Below are 17,273 nucleotides of genomic sequence, written 5' to 3'. Positions count from 1 at the left end.
TAGCTAAATGTCAGGAATAGAGTCCCTTTTCCTTAATGTTATCAAATTTTCCCCTAAGGACATATTTTTAATGCCTCTCCTCTTTCTCCACCTTTTCTTCTTTCTCTTTCCCTCCTTCCCTCCTTCTTTTGCTTTGAAATAATTCTAGACTCACAGAAAATTGCAAAAATAGTACAGAGATGTCCCATGCACTCTTCAAGCTTATTGTAATGGTAACATCTCAGGTACTATAGTACATTTTCAAAACTGGGAACCAATACATTTCTTTCCTCTGTGCATTGAGTTACAGTAGGTAGATTTGGAACTTGACACCCAAGAAATCTCGTTCCATCGTCACTAACAAAATAGGTTCATAGTTTTCAAAGTATCGCCCTTTGAAGAGGAAGTGCTTTGAGATCAATCCAAGCCAATGTCTGTGGCACAAGACTGCAGTTTTCTGGTCTGGTTTGCTGGTGAAGGGCTAAGAATCACTGGAGAGTCAAGGAATGGAAATGTTCCTGCAGACTGTCACCGTAGAGATCTGAACTGATGAATGTTAGAGGATTAATTCAGGGATATGCCCTCAGCAGGGAGGGGAGCTAAAGAGTCAATTTAGCAGTTATGGGAGAAGTTAACTGGATCTTTTTTTTTTTTTAATGAAGGTACTGGGGGATTGAACCCAGGACCTTGCGCATGCGCTCTACCACTGAGCTATACCCACCCCACCCCTGACCCGGGTCGTTTTTAATGAGGAACATATCTCACTTCAGTGGGTTTCCTAATGTATTTAGGTGGTGGAAAACATCATTAAAACAGGAAACGTCAGTATACTCCAGGCCCTGAGGGTAATCCTTATTCTTCATGGATCAAGCCCCTTCTGCAGAGATACACTATTCTCTTTTATGATGGGCACAGAAGCACAGGGACGCAACCGTGTGTGCTCGAACTCACAAGCACGCGTCTCCTCCAGGCGGGGTGTTCGCCGTGAGGGCCCCGCCTGGAACTCCCCGAGGCAGCAACCTGAGAGGAGACCCCGGTTTCGTCCTTCGTCGTCCACGTCGTGGCCTCACACCGCAGCCTTACCCACAGGGTCACAGGCCCTCTAAGCAGCCGCCTCAGAGAAGGTAAAATCCCCGGGCCCTGGGCCAGCACAGCTAAAACCCTCAACTGTTGAGGGTGAGAGTGGAAGGAAAGAAAAGGAGAGCAAGGGAGAAGAAGCGGCGAGGAAGGAGAAGCAAGAGGCAAGGGAGCGGAGCCGGGCAGGTAGAACAGCCGACGGAAGACCCGGTATCTCACCGCGAGAAACAGCGCCACCCAGCGGTCCAGCTCCGCCCACGGCTGCCCGGCCCCGCCCCGGTGCGAGCCCCCGCCCAGTCCCGAGTGTCTTCGCTTACCCGTGGCGGGAAAACAAAAACTCCTCAGGTAGAAGCACGGAGATGGCTGCAGCTGCTTCTTGGGTCTGGAGACTGGAGTGTGTTTGGGGAAGAAGCTTGGGAGGTGGCCTGGACTCGGGAGGTCTGAATCAGGGAGAAAAGGAAGTCAGTAGACAGGATTCCGTGCCTGGCTGTGGTGCACCCCCGCTCCCTAAAGGTAAGTTTTTACAGTTTCCCTGCTGCCGGCCCTGTACCCGGAAGGGCACCGCCCCTTCCCCAAGCCCCCTGAATTACCAGAAGGTTCTGCATAGGAGCTGCTGGGTGGACGTGGAGCACGCGGGGGAGGGGAGAAGGGCGGGGAAGAGGCAGGGCTCCAGGCCGGAGTCGTCACCGGAATTATTGCGGTGGAGATCAAATGAGCTCGTGGGTCTAAGTCGGCCTAAAGGAGAAATCTGAGTTGCCCTGGGTGGGAGGTGGGGGGAAGGTTCGGTATGCTGTCTCTTACTTATTTATTGACTTAGATTTAGGTGTCACGGTGAGTCACAGGGAAAGAAACAAAGACCATAAGAGACCTTGAACTGAACAGTGACTTCAGGGGCAGAGCGAAGGGAAGATGGAGATGGAGCCCTGGCTAGTACTTCTAGAACTTTGGGGGCTCACACTTATTCAACAAGAGCATCAATGTTTGCTGTCATTCCGCACTGTTACCGCAGGTTCCTGGTTAACAAAGCTACGAAAAAGGGAGCCTCCTTCAGGTATTCCCCTGCCTCAGCCTGCCCTCTAGTGGAAGACCGCGGACTTACAGGAGCGCGGGCTTCCCCACTTGCCCTTTTCAAAACGTGAGTAATCTTACCCGCCTCATAGAATTACAACGATGATAATGGCTAGAGTCTTGGCAATAGTTGTAGCAATGGTGCTAAATGATTTACATGGGTCATCTCATTTAATTCATGCAAATTGGGAGGCGATATTATTATCTCTATTTTATAAATAAAAGAGAGAGAAAGCTGCTCTAACCTGCCCCAGGTAAACCGCTACTACTGCCAGAATGAAATATGTTCATACAGTAAGCTGCCTGGTACTCTCTGACTCTCCTTAGTGCTGGTTCCTTCCTCTTAATCTTCCCCCGGAAAGCATTACAGATGGATTTGCCTTGTATAAAATGAAGCAAGAGGATTGGCTGCACTGTGCGTTTGCCCAGGAAGCTCCCTTCTGAGCTCTAGAACAATCTCCACTCCCATTAAGAAAATGGGACAGACACAAAATATTGCTGGATCTCTGGTGTGGGACTGTTTAGCTCCCGAGGTGGAATCCAGGGTGCCCCCACCTCCTAGTAGCAGGATTCCTAGAAGGGGAGGCCAACTGCCAATCAGAATGTTGCTTGGTGACCAAGAAATCAAAATCAGGAGAGGTGGATATTTTGGGAACATTTCATCCAGGTCACAATGAACCCCAGTCCTGGAATAAATATAGTGTTCATTTATACCAGCGTTGTTTTAATCATAATCGAAAATAGCTTAAACAATAGAAAATTACAACTAGGGAAAATAAATAGTTAGAAAAATCAGACAAAACCAAGAGTGAGGTTAGCATAAACATCATGCCGGGAGGGAGATCACAAATTTGGAACTGAGCTCTCTAGCAGCCAATTCAAAGAAGGAAACACAGTCATTACATGGCACCCAACATACACAAAGTAAAAAGAGTCCATAGTCTTAGGAGATGCATGGCTGTTGCTTCCCTTGAGATAAGGAGGTCCCCATGGAAGTGGTGTGATAAAGTGAGCAGCATCTCAGCGCATCCTTATTGTAAGTACAAGTTTGAAAGGTTTTATTCATTTCTTCCAGTGTCCCTGTGACAGCTGGTGGTACTGTGTTCAGGCAGAATCACTCAGAGCAAAGCAATCTGTGTGCCTGTGCTGTTGGTCTGGCTTAAGTCAGGGAAAGATTCTAGTGTAATCACGGAATAGGTGGCACACATATTCTTTCCTCAAACTGACATAAGCAGTTCCTCTCTCCACCCGCCTTTTGATACATAGAGCATGACTGTGAGTTCAGTGTATTATACACCTGACATCATAGCCATTGAGTGTTGCTGATTATAAGTAGGTTATAACAGGAAGAATATTTATAGCCAGAATGAGCATGTCTCCCCACAGAGAGCAATTAAACAGCTCACAGTTCTTGGCCCCTGGGTCCCCCTTTCCTCAATCCCATAGAGGACACCCCCTGCTGCAGCCACATTCCTTCCTCAGATGGGGCACAGGACCATGATAGCAGTTTTTCCTTCCTGAGTTATAGTCTCCAACCAGACATGCTTCCTGTTGTTACCCTTGGATTGGATTTGATTATTCCCAAATTTCCTCAGCACATCTGTGATTTCTCCCCCAGATGGTCCTCTCATTCACTATGTGCAAATTCACCAGTTTTCACTCATGGGTGATGAACTTCCTCTCACTTCCCAGGAGGCCCATTGTTAGCTGTGTGACTTTAGGCTAGTTACTAAACCTCTCTGAGCCTTATTTTCATCATTTCTAATATTGATGATGCCTACCTTTGAAGGTTGTTGGAATTAAAGTATACTGTAGTCATGGTAACAGCAGCAAAAGTTGATTGAGTTATTGTGCCAGATACTATGCTCAGCATTTGACATGCAATTATTTGATTGAGTCATCTCAACAATTTTATCACATGGGAGCTCTGACTATCCCCATTTTACAGATTAGGAAACTGAAGTTTGGAGGGTTTATGCCTGGCTCATTAGTTATAGTAGTTACAACCATAATTATTCAATGTCACGAGAAAGGCACAGGGAAGGGGAGTTCAGTGAGGGGTCAAGAAAGATTTCGGGGACAAGAGTCCTTTGCAGACAGGTTGGCTTGTTTGTTGCTTTGGTTTCTTTGCTTTCATTATAAATCTAGTATCCTGTATTTATGCTCCTTGAAAAAGTTCAAACGGTGCCTGTGGTTACAAAGTAAAAAGCTGAGAAACTCCAACACCAGGGAGTAACCACTGAAAAACATCCTGACCCAACTTTCTCCACGAATGTACTGTTTAAAAGAGATTAAGCTATATGTCTCTATATTTTGTATTTTCTGGGTATTTTTTTTTCTTTCCTGTTTTTTACTGAAAGGATTATTCTGTGTGTGGTTGTTTCAGCTCTTCCAGTGATTTAAATATGGACCTTCAAGTTCCAGTGGAATTTGTGGTTGCCCTTAGATTTTTAACAAACTTATTTAAAGTTATATTTGCATCAAAGATTAATCAATATCTTAAGTTTTTCCCTAAACCAAACAAACTTTCACTGCTTTGCTCCCCAGGAACCACCCAAGATTCCCCAGGTTTTGTTCAAATCTCTAGAACTGGAATCTCAAATCTCAGTGGTTGAAGGGACCGTTTAATAAGCAGAGAAAGAGGAGGGTGGATGACAGGTGCGAGGGTGCTGGGTGGCCATGGACTCGAGGGCTGGGCAGGGGGCCTGCTGCTTGCTTGCATGTATTCATTGGTTCTAAAGACATTCCACCAGTGTTGTGTGCCCCAACATAGAGCCAGGCCCGGGGATGAGGGTGAGGAGCAGAGGAAGTCAGCATCCAGAGGGGCAGCTGGCCACTTGGGAACAACCTTCAGTGCAAGCCCCAGGCTCTGGTGCTAGCGATACTTGGCTAGGGGAGTGGTCTGACTAGAGCCGAAAGGTACTGGGGATTGAACCCAAGACCTCAAGCATGCTAAGCACGTGTTTACCACTGAGCTATACCCTCCCCTGAGTAAATTTTATATGATGTGTATTTTAATATAATATAACTTTTTTAAAAGTCAGCTCTAGGGGGTGGGTATAGCTCAGTCGTAGAGTGTGTGCTTAGTATGCATGAGGTCCTGGGTTCAATCCCCAGTACTTCCATTAAAAATAATAAATAAATAAATAAACCTAATCACCCCTTCCAAAAAATTTACCTTCTTAACCCTTTTTACGTGTACAGTTCAGTGATACTAAAACCATTCACATTGCTGTGCAGCCATCATCACACTCCATCATCACCCTCCATGGCCATAGCTCTCTTCATCCTGTAAATCTGAAAGTCTGTACCTTTATGCCTTTTAAACAACACCTCCCCATCCTCCCCTCTCCCCAGCTTGAGCTGACCCTTAGGATGAGCTGGAGGACACAGGGCCTGTGGGGAGGTGGCCAATCAGGAGGTGGCTGGAGCCACCCAGGCTGGAGGCCGTGAGGATCTCCGTGTGAGAAAGAAGGACACAAACAGGAAACAAATTTAGTAATTAAACAAAAGCCCCTCCCTGTACATTAACGCACACACTGCGCCAGGCCCTGCGGAGCCATCTGAGGAGTCATTTCCTCTCCAAGTGTCTGGCCCAGCTGGAGTCAGCACCCACCCAGCACACGTGAAGCCCTTTACGGTACCCTTTTCTCACATTATTGAAGCTCCCCTGTCACCCAAATCTACCCCTTAGCTCACCCACACTCCCCTGCAGCCCCATCTCCACTCAGAGAAATTATCTTAAAAGGTGAATGTGTTCTCCCCTGCATTAAACTCTGAATTCCCGTGGTTCTTCAGATAGGGATAGAACCCCAGATCTCTAAGAGGGCCTACAAGCCCCAAGGATCTGCCCTGGCACCTCCCCTCAGCCCCTCTCTGTGGCCCTCAGGCTTCCATTGGTTCTGCAGATGCCCCAGGCTTTGCCCCACAGGGCTCCCCACTGCGGCTCCTTCTGCCTGGAAGTTTCCTGTCCCGCCACCATCTCCCAGCGCCTCACACAGGGCTGCCCTGCTCTCTAGCACATCACTGTTTTAGATTCAGTATTCTTTGTGTAACCATGTGATGTGTCTTCCTTCCCCAGTAGCCTGGAGAAGTTCCAGGAGGAGAGGACCCCAAGAGTCATGTTCCCTGCTGGAGCCCCAGTACCTAGACGTGGTAAGTGTGCAATGTTAATAGTTAAATGAGTGGATAATGTAACCTGCTCTCGAGAAAGTATCTTAGTGTGGGAGCCCATGATTGGGTTAACAAATTGTAACAATCCCAGCCACTTACCTCCTTAAAGAAGATGTGCTTAGTACCTGCCTCGAGGTTTTAGCAATGACCCAGGCCCCCAGCTGTAAACGCTGGGCGTGCCTGCTGTTAGTCTTCTATCCCCAGAACAGCCTTGGGCTGGAATGGTAAGAAGCTGCAGACTCGGAGGTGAGAAGGCTGGTTAGCCAATGACAGGTAAGATCCCCTGAGGGGGCAACCTAAGACAGGCACAGCTGCCTGAGTCCAGGAAAATCTTGTCAAGCAGCTGATTCTCATACATTCCGCCCTGATAAGCTGAAAGGCTCAACACGATTATGATTCACCAAAAAGGGTCTTCTAACCTTGAGCCAAATACCAACAATAAACAAAGCCTTTGTACTCATTGTGATCCCACCCTGTCCTTCCCTAAATTCCTTCTTCGACTGCACTCAGTAAATATGAGAGATTTGAGAGGCTCCTGGAGTTGGCTCCTGACTCCCTCTCGCTCTCTTGACTTCCCCAGAGTCTTGAGTAATTCATTCCGTCTCAGTGGGACTTCTGCTGGCCAGAACCCGCCACTGGTGACGAACCCACATCTTAGAGTCTGTTGCATTGAGTTGCAGGTAAATGGCAACAACTCAGGTGATGGAGAAAGGCTGGAGGGGTGTCAGGTGAAGGAGGTGAAGTTAAAGGGTCTGCATTAGTTGCTAGAACTGCCACATGAAGTGCCACGAACTGGGTGGCTTCAACAATGGAAATTTGTTGTCCCTCCATTCTGGAGCTAGAAGTCTGAACTCAAGGTGTCAACAGAGTTGGTTCCCTCTGAGGACCATGAGAGAGCATCCTTCCATGCCAGTCTCCTTGCTTCTGGTAGCCTCAAGCATTCCTAGACTTGTAGATGACATGATCCTTGTGTCTTTATATGGTCTTCCCTCTGTGTGTGTCTATGTCCAGATTTCCTCCTGTTTATAAAGACACCAGTCCTGTGGATTAATACCTACCCTAATGACCTCATGTTAACTTGATTACCTCTGTAAATACCCTATTTCCAAATTAGATCACATTCATAGGTACCATGGGTTAGGACTTCAACATATCTTTTGAGGGGACACAATTAAACCCATAACAGGGTTGAATATGTTCCCACCCTCAGCTCAAACAGGCCCTAGCCAGGTGCAAAAATCACTGAGCACTTCATCCTATCCCAATCTGATGACTCCAGAATCTCCACAGTGAACTGGCCCTGGTTCCTAATCTCACCTTAGATGAATGCTACCCAATTCACACCCTCCAACCTCGCCCACATCTATTCTGGCCTCCGCATGTCCCTCCACTTCATTCTTGCACACAACCTAGTCCAGGCTGTGTTTCTCCCCTTCAGTCTCCTGGTGACATTGAACGTCTTTGTGGCTGATGGTCCACACAGTCTCACAAAAATAAGACACAAAACACATATCATGTTAAATTCACAAACTCCATGTAATTGCCTATCTTAAAAGTGGCCAACAGGGGAGGTAGGATTTTTACCACAATTCTCATGTGGACCCCCAGCACCTTGTTTTTGTTTCAAATACTATTTTTCACTTAAAGAAACTAGAACCCATCAGTAAGGCTCCAATGATAGCTGATTCCATGTCTCAGGGAAGGAAAGACTCAGGACAGATCTTGAATGTTCATTTGTTGCCAGAAAGGCAGGATGCCTTCAAGAATGTCAAGGAAAGTGCTATAAAGGACAAAGGAGCCAATTTAAAGGATCTCCATTGTTCATCCTGAGACAATTGAGCATGAGAAGAAAGAAGATGAGGAGGAGGAATGGTAATTATAGTTCATTGCAGTAAATTGTGGCTGTAAAGGCCATGAGATCATTATGATACTCGAAAGATAAAAGTTCATATAAAGTTCACAAAAGACGTCTGTAATAGAAAAGAATGGATGGAGTTATTAAAAATTGATTTGAATCAAAAAGGAATTGTTCGTTTTGTTTCTTCTGTTAATTATGTGTGTGGTTATAAAGCAGAGATAGGTTCTTGCTTTCACCTACGTAAGGAGAAAAGAAAATTGCAGGCAACTGTGAGAAAACCAAGTAGCCCCACTCTGAGAATGAACTTTAGCAGAAACAGGTACATCTGACAAGAGAGGATGTCTGAGGCAGGGATGAAGGAGAAGGTGGTTTCCATAGTAGGTATTAAGGCAATAAATTAACCAAAAAAAAAAAGCCACTAAAAGAGAGCTAATAAAGTCAACCTAATTCCTCATCTCCTAGAAGATTAAAAATCTAGATTGCCCTACTAATTATAATAAAATAAGAATTAATAAGATTTAATAATGCTAATAATCAGAGTATCATGATGAGAAAGAAACATACTATGTAAAACTGGTCATGAGGGGTTTTTTAAGTATGTTATATTAGGGGAAGAAAATAGGTTGCAAAATTCTAAAATCTATGCACTTAAAAAGAGTTATCCTCCAGTAAGATATAATTTCACGTCCACTAAGCTGGCTAAAATAAAAAGACAAATAATAACAAGTGTTGACAAGAATGTGGGAAAATTGGGATCGTCATACACAGCTGGTGGGAACGTGAAATGGTGCAGCAGCTTTGGAACATCACTGTTTGGCAGTTCCCCAAAAAGCTTAACATGGAGTTAACTTATGACCCAGAAATTCCACTCCTAAGATATATACTCCAGAGAAATGAAAATATATGTCTACACAAACACTTGCACACAAATGTTCGTAGCAGCATGATTCGTAATAGCCTAAGAGTGGAGGCAGCTCCGACTACCCATCAATTGGTAAGTGGATAAGTAAAGTGTTGCACCCATGCAATGAAACAATGAAATGAAAAAGAATTCAATGATAAAAAGGAATGAAGTACTGATATCTGCTACAACATGGCTGAACCTTGCAAACATTGTGCTAAGTGAAAGAGGCCAGTTACAGAGGACCACACGTTGTATGACCGACCTTCCCAAGGGCTGGTGTGCTCACTCTCACATGTGACAATATGGGTTTGTAAAGGTCAGTGTCTTCTGGATGTGTTCGCCAGTTTCCTGACAGCAAAAGGAGAATGCCGACCTAGAAAGAGGTGGAAAAAGACACTAGGGGACAACCTTCCAACGGAATAATAAGAGGAACACAGGAGGTAGGCACTTGGTCTGGAGAGAGAGACAAAACCAAAACCTGGCTGCTAGTCTTCAGGTGACATGGAGACGGGTGAAAATGGACTTGGCAGAGGAAGGACTCCAGGTGGCGATTAAGCTGTAGGGGCTGGAGAACCTCGCTTTCACCTGCTCGGTACAGTTTGCCCACCTGAGCTTGCAGTTTCTAAGTGGAACCAAACTCAAGCTCCATCTCTTACTGGCTGTGTGACCTTCGGTGAGTTACCTAACCTTGCTGAGCCTCAATTTCTTCACCTGTAAAAGGGACATAATTAGAGTAAATACATCCTAGAATTGCTGTGAGAATTGAGGTAATCCTGTAACACATTTCGTTCATGGTAAATATATAAGAAAGGAAGCTATTATTATCATCACCCTAGAGCAAATGTGTAAGTGAAAGACCTCTGCAAGAAGGTTTGTTTGTTTGAGGAATGAAATATTTCAATGAGAAGCTGACTCTCCCTTCTTGATCTTGGAATGATTCTCTTGAGTGATTCCCATGGGGAAGAATCATTCCACACTCAACAGTCCACTGTGAGAAGACGCCATATGCATTGAGCAATTACTCCTCACTCTTTTTTTTTTTTTTTTTTGGCAGGGGTGGGGGTGGTTAGCTGTGTGTGTTTATTTGTTTGTTTAATAGAGGTCCTGGGGATTGAACCCAGGACCTGGTGCATGCTGAGTATGCGCTCTACCACTGAGATATACCCTCCCCCCTCTCCTCCTGACTCTACGCTCCACAGCCACTGGCAACCACCAATCTATGTTCTGTCTCTATAGGTTGACCTATTCAGGACATTTCATATAAATAGAATCATACAATATTTGACCTTTTGTGTCCGATTTCTTTTACTTAGCATAATGTCGTTAATTTCTATGTTAAATTTTAAAACTGATACTCGATTCCATTATTGGAAAAACTTTTAAGTATGTTTGGAATTCCTTAGGTCTACAAATTTACTTTTTTCAACTGTAAATTTTTGAAATCTAGATACAGAGCAATAATCTCCAATTCAAATTTTTCATCCCAACTGCAATACATTGTAAGTATAAAATTGTACTTACCCCAGATTTCAAAGGCTTACTATGGGAAAAAAAGAATGTAAAAAAATCTCATTTATCTTTTTAAAAATATATTGATTATATGTTGAAATGATACTATTTTGGAATATTAAGTTTAATAAAATGTATTATTAAAATTTAAAAAACCCAATCAGCTGTGAAGTCAACTTCGGCCTCTTCAGAGACAAGCCCACTGCGGGCTAAGAGCGCTCCTTGTCTGTGGTGCCGCCAGGACTGCCTCACTGGGACAACGTCCTGCGTTATAATCAAGCTCTTACAACTGCTCCATTTTTCAGCCTCTCAGGCAGTTTATCATTTTCTTAATTAAACTTCCTGACCATGCTGAGAGGTAGACATCTGCTTTTACTCTGTTTTACAGACGAGAAAACTAAGGTCCACAGAGGTAAATGACCAGCCTATGTGGACACAGCAGAGAAGGCTGTGTGGGCACATGGAAGGGGAACCTTGTCTACTAACTTCCACACAAGGGCTCTTTCTACTGCCGCACTGTCCCTCCTGGGACGGGAGAAATGACTCCTGCTACTCCAGCCACCATTCCCCCTGGTCAGCCACTAACAAAAACATAAAACTCAGCACACCAGCAGCAGCTCCCACTGCAAACCTTAGGACTTTCATTATATCGCAGATTACTGACCAGTTCAGCTTTTTTTCCTTAATAGCAGCAGCTGACCTTAAAGCAAAGACTGGGCTCCGCCGGGGTTGACCACAGCTTCCCAGAGCCTTCCATCAGCACCAAGTAGAGGATGAACTCCACTCCCTCTGCTCAGAGTTACCTCTGTCAGTGTTGGCTCACTTCCCTCTCTGGGCCTCAGTAACTCCACCTGTATAACGAGCCCAGCAATGCTTCCCCGATGCGACTGCTGTGGGGGTTAGCTGGAAAGCTGTGTGTCAAAGCACCTCGTCCAGAGTCTGGCACATAGTAGGTACTCAGTAAAAATTAGATGGGTTTTTGTTAATTGCATATTATCCTTGAACACACCCTGGACAGATAATGAAAAAAAAATTGGTTTGAGTCACTGACTCTGTCACTTGTTCGCTATGTCACCTTGTGTAAGTTGCTTAATCTCTCTGAGCAGAAATCTGTTTTTTTACCTTACAACACCAACACCTTCCTCACAGATATCCAGGAAACTTCAAGGATGGCATGTACAGAGCATTTATGAGCTTAGAAGGGCTTTGTGGAGTTTGTAGGGAGAGGTCAGTGAGGTTCTGGGAAGGCCACAGCAGCAGGACAGATGGGAGTCTTTGTGCAGCCCTGTGGCTCAGGAATAAGGTGGAAGACGAGAAAACAGGGGGAGTTGGAGAAAGAAAGAGGGTGCACTGATTGACTCAGTGTCCAGACAATATCCATGGTGCTGGGGGTGCAGCCGTGAACAATACCGAGTCCCTTCCCAGTGGTGCTTGAGCTCTGGGGTGTGTGGGGAACAGAGGAAAGGAGTGCCAATGCAGAATTTTAAAGTGCAAATAGGAGTGAACTAGGGAGAGGGGACAGCCTGAAAGAAGAACAGAGAAATGAGACCAAGCCCAAGAGAATGAGCTTGGGCTTGTGGAAGAGACAGGGGCTGAAAACAGAACTGCCTGGCCCAGGACAGAGAGAAACTGAGAGTCCAGAGTGGGAAAGAATTGGGAGAAGAGGTTGAGGTGATAGACAGCCATGTGGTTGGTGATGGGAAGGTGTCCCATGAAGGAATTCTTAGCATAGGATGGAGCGTCATGACAGACACCAGACAGGAGCATTTTCTCTGAGAACACACACCTCACATTCAGGCAGACGGCTCCCCATCCGTCCAATTCTGGTGTTTATCCTCTTTCTCCTTTGTCCCCCACAACCTGCCCAACTCCCGGGACCTGGGGCTATATGGAGGGTATATACACCTGGACCAGTCTGGTGAAGTCCACTCACAGCACGGGGAAGACGTTGGGCGGCCACCAGGAGCTTACCCTCGGAAACCCCATCACCCACAGCCGGCTTCCGTTAACTTCCATTTCCTAGAATGACCCTTCCCCACCTCACTTCAACTCCTGAACAAGGATGCCAAGCCCCTGGGAAAGCCAAATGGAAGGCAGTATGACCAAAAGGAGAGATTATGTCATCATTTGGGAATAAAAGCATCAAATGCAGCCACAGGTAGGATTATTCGTTCCAAGTTTTTCTCTCCCTGTCCCTTTATGCCTTCTTTTCTTCCTCTATTGAGGTCTGCTATTTGTTCCGCAAATGCCCAAAGTCTGTGGTTCTCTGGGACACAATGTACCAAGTGATGCGTGTAAGGGAGGAGATCAATGCATCCTCTGCTTCCAAGAAGCGTGATTCTCTGGGAAGAAAAGATGAGCATAGACAGAATGACTTTCTCTGACCCTCTGTGTCTCTGTGAATCAAAGGGTGTTCATTCCCCACTTGGCCCTGGTACCAACTTCCTTCCCTTCTGCCACAGGTGGCATCTCAGTTAGTCCTGCTGCCCCTCCTCCCCTTTCCAGATTCCAGGACAATTCTGGAACCAGGTCTCCCACCTGGCCTAGGTGAGACTATGTGGGCTCCACCCTCAGACACCTGGGCTTTGAACTTTTGCAAAAGATGGAGTTGGCAAGAGAGTGTCGGAGGATGGGGATGGAGGGGAGGGGGAAGGGTATAGCTCAGTGGTAGAGTGCGTGCTTAGCATGCACAAGGTCCTGGGTTCAGTCCCCAGAACCTCCATTAAATAAATAAGTTAATAAATAAGCCTAATTACACCCCCCAAAAATAATAAAAATAATTTTAAAAAAAGAAAATGGGGATGGACAAAACTCACTTCAGTTTACACCCAGAAACAAAGACACTGAGAAGGAGCAGATTCCATAAATGCTTGTGCTTTATTGGAGATAGGCACTGGGGAGTCAGGAGAGGCAGCTGAAAGTGGGGGTGGTGCTAGGAAACAGCTGATAGGGTCTTGATTTCGCTCACACTGCAAGAGGAGGGAGCAGGACTCCCTTCTCGGACTTCTACCTTAGGGTTTCCTCCCACTCTGTCATTCCCCTAACTCCACTGTGACCCAGGGTTTTGAGGATTGGGGAAGCCAGCTGGGAGGTTCCATGTAGACCCAGGAGGACGGAGAACTCTGGGAGGAAGTTGACTATTAGCTGGGTGTAGATGAATATTCCCCCAGCTAGAACCTGGATACCGATTAACATTCCCCCAGCTGGTACCTGGATACCGATTAATATTCCCCCAACTGGTACTTGGGTATTGATTACTGTGACCCCAGATTCCCACAGAGTCTGGCATGGGCCTTGTTCCCCATCCAGTTCCAGGACCTCCGCCTCCCCAGGACACACTGGGATTCAGGGTCCCCCAGGGGTGACCCGGCAGAAGTGGCCGTCGAATCCTGTTGATGGAAGACCACAGTGGGTGTTGGGCAAAGATTCCTCCCTGGGCTCCCAGTGCATTAGAACGGGGTGGCTGTCTAGACTCAGAGTCCTGTTGGAGGAGTGGAGCCTCAGGTGAGGAGCCTGGGGAGTGTGCAGCGGGCCCTGCAGGCAAAGGACCGCTGCCAGGAGGGAGGGCAAACACCCTAGAAAGGTAAGACAGTTCTTCAGGCAGCATTTCCCCCTCGTGGTCCTCAGCCGCAGCAGCCATCATCTGCCAAAGGTCCTCCCAGGGCCAGGAATCCACGGAGGGTGATGGGGACCACCTCTGCACCCCAGAACCTCCTGCAGGTTGAGAGCTGTATGACGGGGAAGCATTGGGCTTCAGAGGAACCCTTGCTAAATTATTAGGCCCAGGGTCTGGTCTGGGCTGAGGCTGTTGGGAGTTGGAGTGGCTGGTCAGAGAAGGTTGTCCGAGCAGAGACAAGTTGATCCCCGAGTCTCGGGGAACTTTCTCCTCCATCACAGCGACGCTCCGTGCAAAGAGGCCTGAGGGAAAGGGAGGAGGAGGCAGCCAATGGACAAGATGCTTGGTCCCAATGCCCCCCCTTCCCTGATTCCCTGATTCCCTGATTCCCTGATTCCCTTTGCTTCAGGTCCCTTCACTTCCCCTCTGCCAACTCTTACCTCCCTGGGGGATCCAAGTGTACACCCTCTGCCTTTACCCCTTCCTTCAATTTCAGTTCCCTTGAGGCCCCCAGTCCCCTTCTGCCCAAGGGTGGGCACAGCCTCCATACCTGGGAGATGAAGACAGACCAGGAGCAGGCCCAAGGGAGCCCAGCTCCCCACCATACAGCCCTGCATCTTGCTCTGCATCTCCCTCGGCCCGAGACAGCCAGCCCTTTATCCTGTTAGTGGGGCGGGGGACATCAGAAACAAGCCGATCCGGTGGCTGTGGTGACAATAAATCTCCACATTCCACCCCCATTCCTAATTCATTCTGTGGCAACAGGTGCCACTTGAATGACCCAAGGAAGCTGGGTGTTCCCACCCTGCTCTTTCTTCGAGCTCCCCACCCCTTCCTAACCCAGGTGTCCTGGCTCACAGCTCACCACTAGCTGCCACTGGTTCCCTGGCTCCCTACCCCAAGCACACGAGGACATTCACCTTAGGGTCCCGCTTCACTGACTTCTCAGCAATAGAAACACTTGATTCTTTTTCTCTTTGGGATCCAGATCCTTCTCTTCCAGCACCCCTTTCTCATGCATCCCCATAGCTCCATTGCCTCCATTCCTCAACCTGCAGGAAGTTGGAAGTTCTGGGCTGCAGAAGTGGCTGCCATCTGAGGGGCTGCTCCTAGATGAGAATCAGTGTGTAGGGAAATAAACCTGGTTTATTTCCTTGAGAGATGATGTATTGCTTTCCCATGGCTGCTATAACAAATAACCACAAACTTAATGGCAACACAAATTGACTCTCTTACAATTTTGAAGATCAGAAACCAAACATGGGTCTCACTAGGTTAAACTGAGGTGTTGGTAGAGCCTTTCTGGAGGCCCTGGGGGAGAATCCATTTCCTTGCATTTTCCAGCTTCTAGAGGCCACCTGCATTCCTTGGCTTATGGTCCCCCTCCTCCATGGTCAAAGGCGGAAACAGCAGGATCTTCTCACATTGCATCACTCTGGTCTCCTCTTCCTCCCTCTCTCGCATTTAAAGACCTATGTGATTACATTGGGCTCACCCAAATAATCCCAGATAATCTATTTAAGTCAGTTGACTAACAACCTTAATTCCATCTGCAACCTGAACTTCCCTTTGCTGTGTAACCTAATATGTTCAGTCTCCAGGCATCAGGACATGAACATCTCTGGTGATGGTGGAGGTGGGGGGCACCATTCTGCCTACCACAGATGGTCAGATATGTCCACCGCATCCAAAAGATACGGAGGGATACAGAGCAGATGTTTCCAACCAGGTAGAAGGAAGGCATTGAAACGCTGTTGTCAAATAGCCAAGAGTTGATCATTGTTAAGGCTGGGTGATGAGAGCAGAGGGATTTATGAGCTATTTTGTCTACTCTTAAATATGTTTGAAATTTTCACAATGAAAAGTGTTTAAATGCCTTTGTTTCTCTGTTGGGTCCAGGACGCACCCAGAATAGGCTTCCCTTGTTGCATGAAGTCTAAATATCAGCTGTTAGATTTTACTGTCCCAGCCTCATCCCGAGCCCCTGCTGGCTGGCTTCTGGAAGAGTGAAGTGTTCGTCTCCAAAACTGGCCACTGGGCACAGGGCAGCAGCCTTTTGGGATGATATCCACCAGTTTTGTGAAACCTTTTGACCTGGATCACACCAGGAACTAAAGGAATCCCCATATCTGAGGCTGTACCCCTCCCACAATTTCAGGCCCCAGAGGCTCTAAGGGCCTGGATTCCTGTCATTGGCTGCAGTCCAGAGGCCAGACCAAAGGTGACTCCACTGTGATGACAGACACAGGACTATCTGGAGCCCTCTTCTGTCTTCAGTCAATCCTGCAGGTTGGCTTAGCTGCTCCAGGTCACTTCTGGTTAATGTAATACATTTCTGCTGGTTGGGGACTTCAAATTTCAACAGTAGTCCAAATTGAAACCAGCTAACACATCCAAGTAAGAGAATGAGTTAAATCTTAGGGTAGGGTTCAGTTCATTTGAAGCCAAGCAGAGGCTCTGAGAGGTGGCCTATGTTTGGGGTGAGGTCCTTCTGATAGGGATCAGCACAGCCCGCTCTCCCCTCCTTGGGGTATGAGAACTTCCTCGGCCTCCCTGTCTCCCTGGCCTGTCTCCAGGACATGGTTGTATGGCCCTCCGCACCCTGTCCACCTTCTCTGTCTTCTCCCATGGAGGCCACCTGCCCTTCTCCACTCCAGGGCCCTGCCCCCTCAGCTCTGCCAGTGCTCACTCAAGAACACAGCACAGGCAGCAAGAGTGTGAAGGTGGAGAGGACACTGCTGGCTCTGTTCTGCCATGGGCTGGGGCATTTAGATGTAGGCCGATGAGTCACCATGCTTGGCTGCAAACACTGTCATCCTCCATCCTCTCTGTCTTTTACTCTCTCCACCCACAGCTCCCTGAACAACACTTGCCTGGGCTCCTACTCAGTCACCAGGAATCTGGTCTAGGCTGTTGTGTTCCAGCCTTCCCAAGGTTCCAGGTGTCCCAGAAACCCAGAAAATCGATGTTCCAGACTCCCAGAGAGGATGGCATCCAGAGGTGAGGCAAACTAATGGTAAAGGAGAAGGAGCCTCATGGGGAGGCGAAGAAGTAATTAGGGCCCTATATAAAAAGAGGGGAGGACCTCA

General features: G+C 47.2%; 1 protein-coding gene and 1 long non-coding RNA gene across 3 annotated transcripts; one reads left to right on the top strand and one right to left on the bottom strand.

The window, feature by feature from the left end:
• Positions 1-1,363: 1,363 nt before the first annotated feature.
• On the top strand, positions 1,364-12,709 carry LOC116284505 (uncharacterized). Of its 2 annotated transcripts, none has more exons than XR_012062267.1 (4): positions 1,364-1,569; positions 2,066-2,191; positions 6,206-6,279; positions 12,592-12,709. It is a non-coding gene; the product is annotated as an uncharacterized lncRNA (long non-coding RNA). The 2 variants fall into 2 exon arrangements; XR_012062266.1 differs by lacking the exon at positions 12,592-12,709 and adding an exon at positions 8,042-8,259.
• A 734-nt stretch (positions 12,710-13,443) lies between these two features.
• Positions 13,444-17,229, bottom strand: C20H6orf15 (chromosome 20 C6orf15 homolog). The gene is made up of 3 exons (XM_072945388.1): positions 15,105-17,229; positions 14,735-14,845; positions 13,444-14,486 (listed from the first exon to the last, which is right to left on the bottom strand). Exons 2-3 carry the CDS (start codon positions 14,811-14,813, stop codon positions 13,609-13,611), a joined length of 957 nt encoding a protein of 318 aa, XP_072801489.1. The 5' UTR covers positions 14,814-14,845; positions 15,105-17,229; the 3' UTR covers positions 13,444-13,608.
• Positions 17,230-17,273: the final 44 nt, after the last annotated feature.

This window comes from Vicugna pacos, chromosome 20 (assembly GCF_048564905.1).
Source record: "Vicugna pacos chromosome 20, VicPac4, whole genome shotgun sequence".
Classification (NCBI taxonomy): domain Eukaryota; kingdom Metazoa; phylum Chordata; class Mammalia; order Artiodactyla; family Camelidae; genus Vicugna; species Vicugna pacos.
Note: the sequence above shows the minus strand (reverse complement) of the source record. Positions and strands in the feature narration are given on the sequence as shown.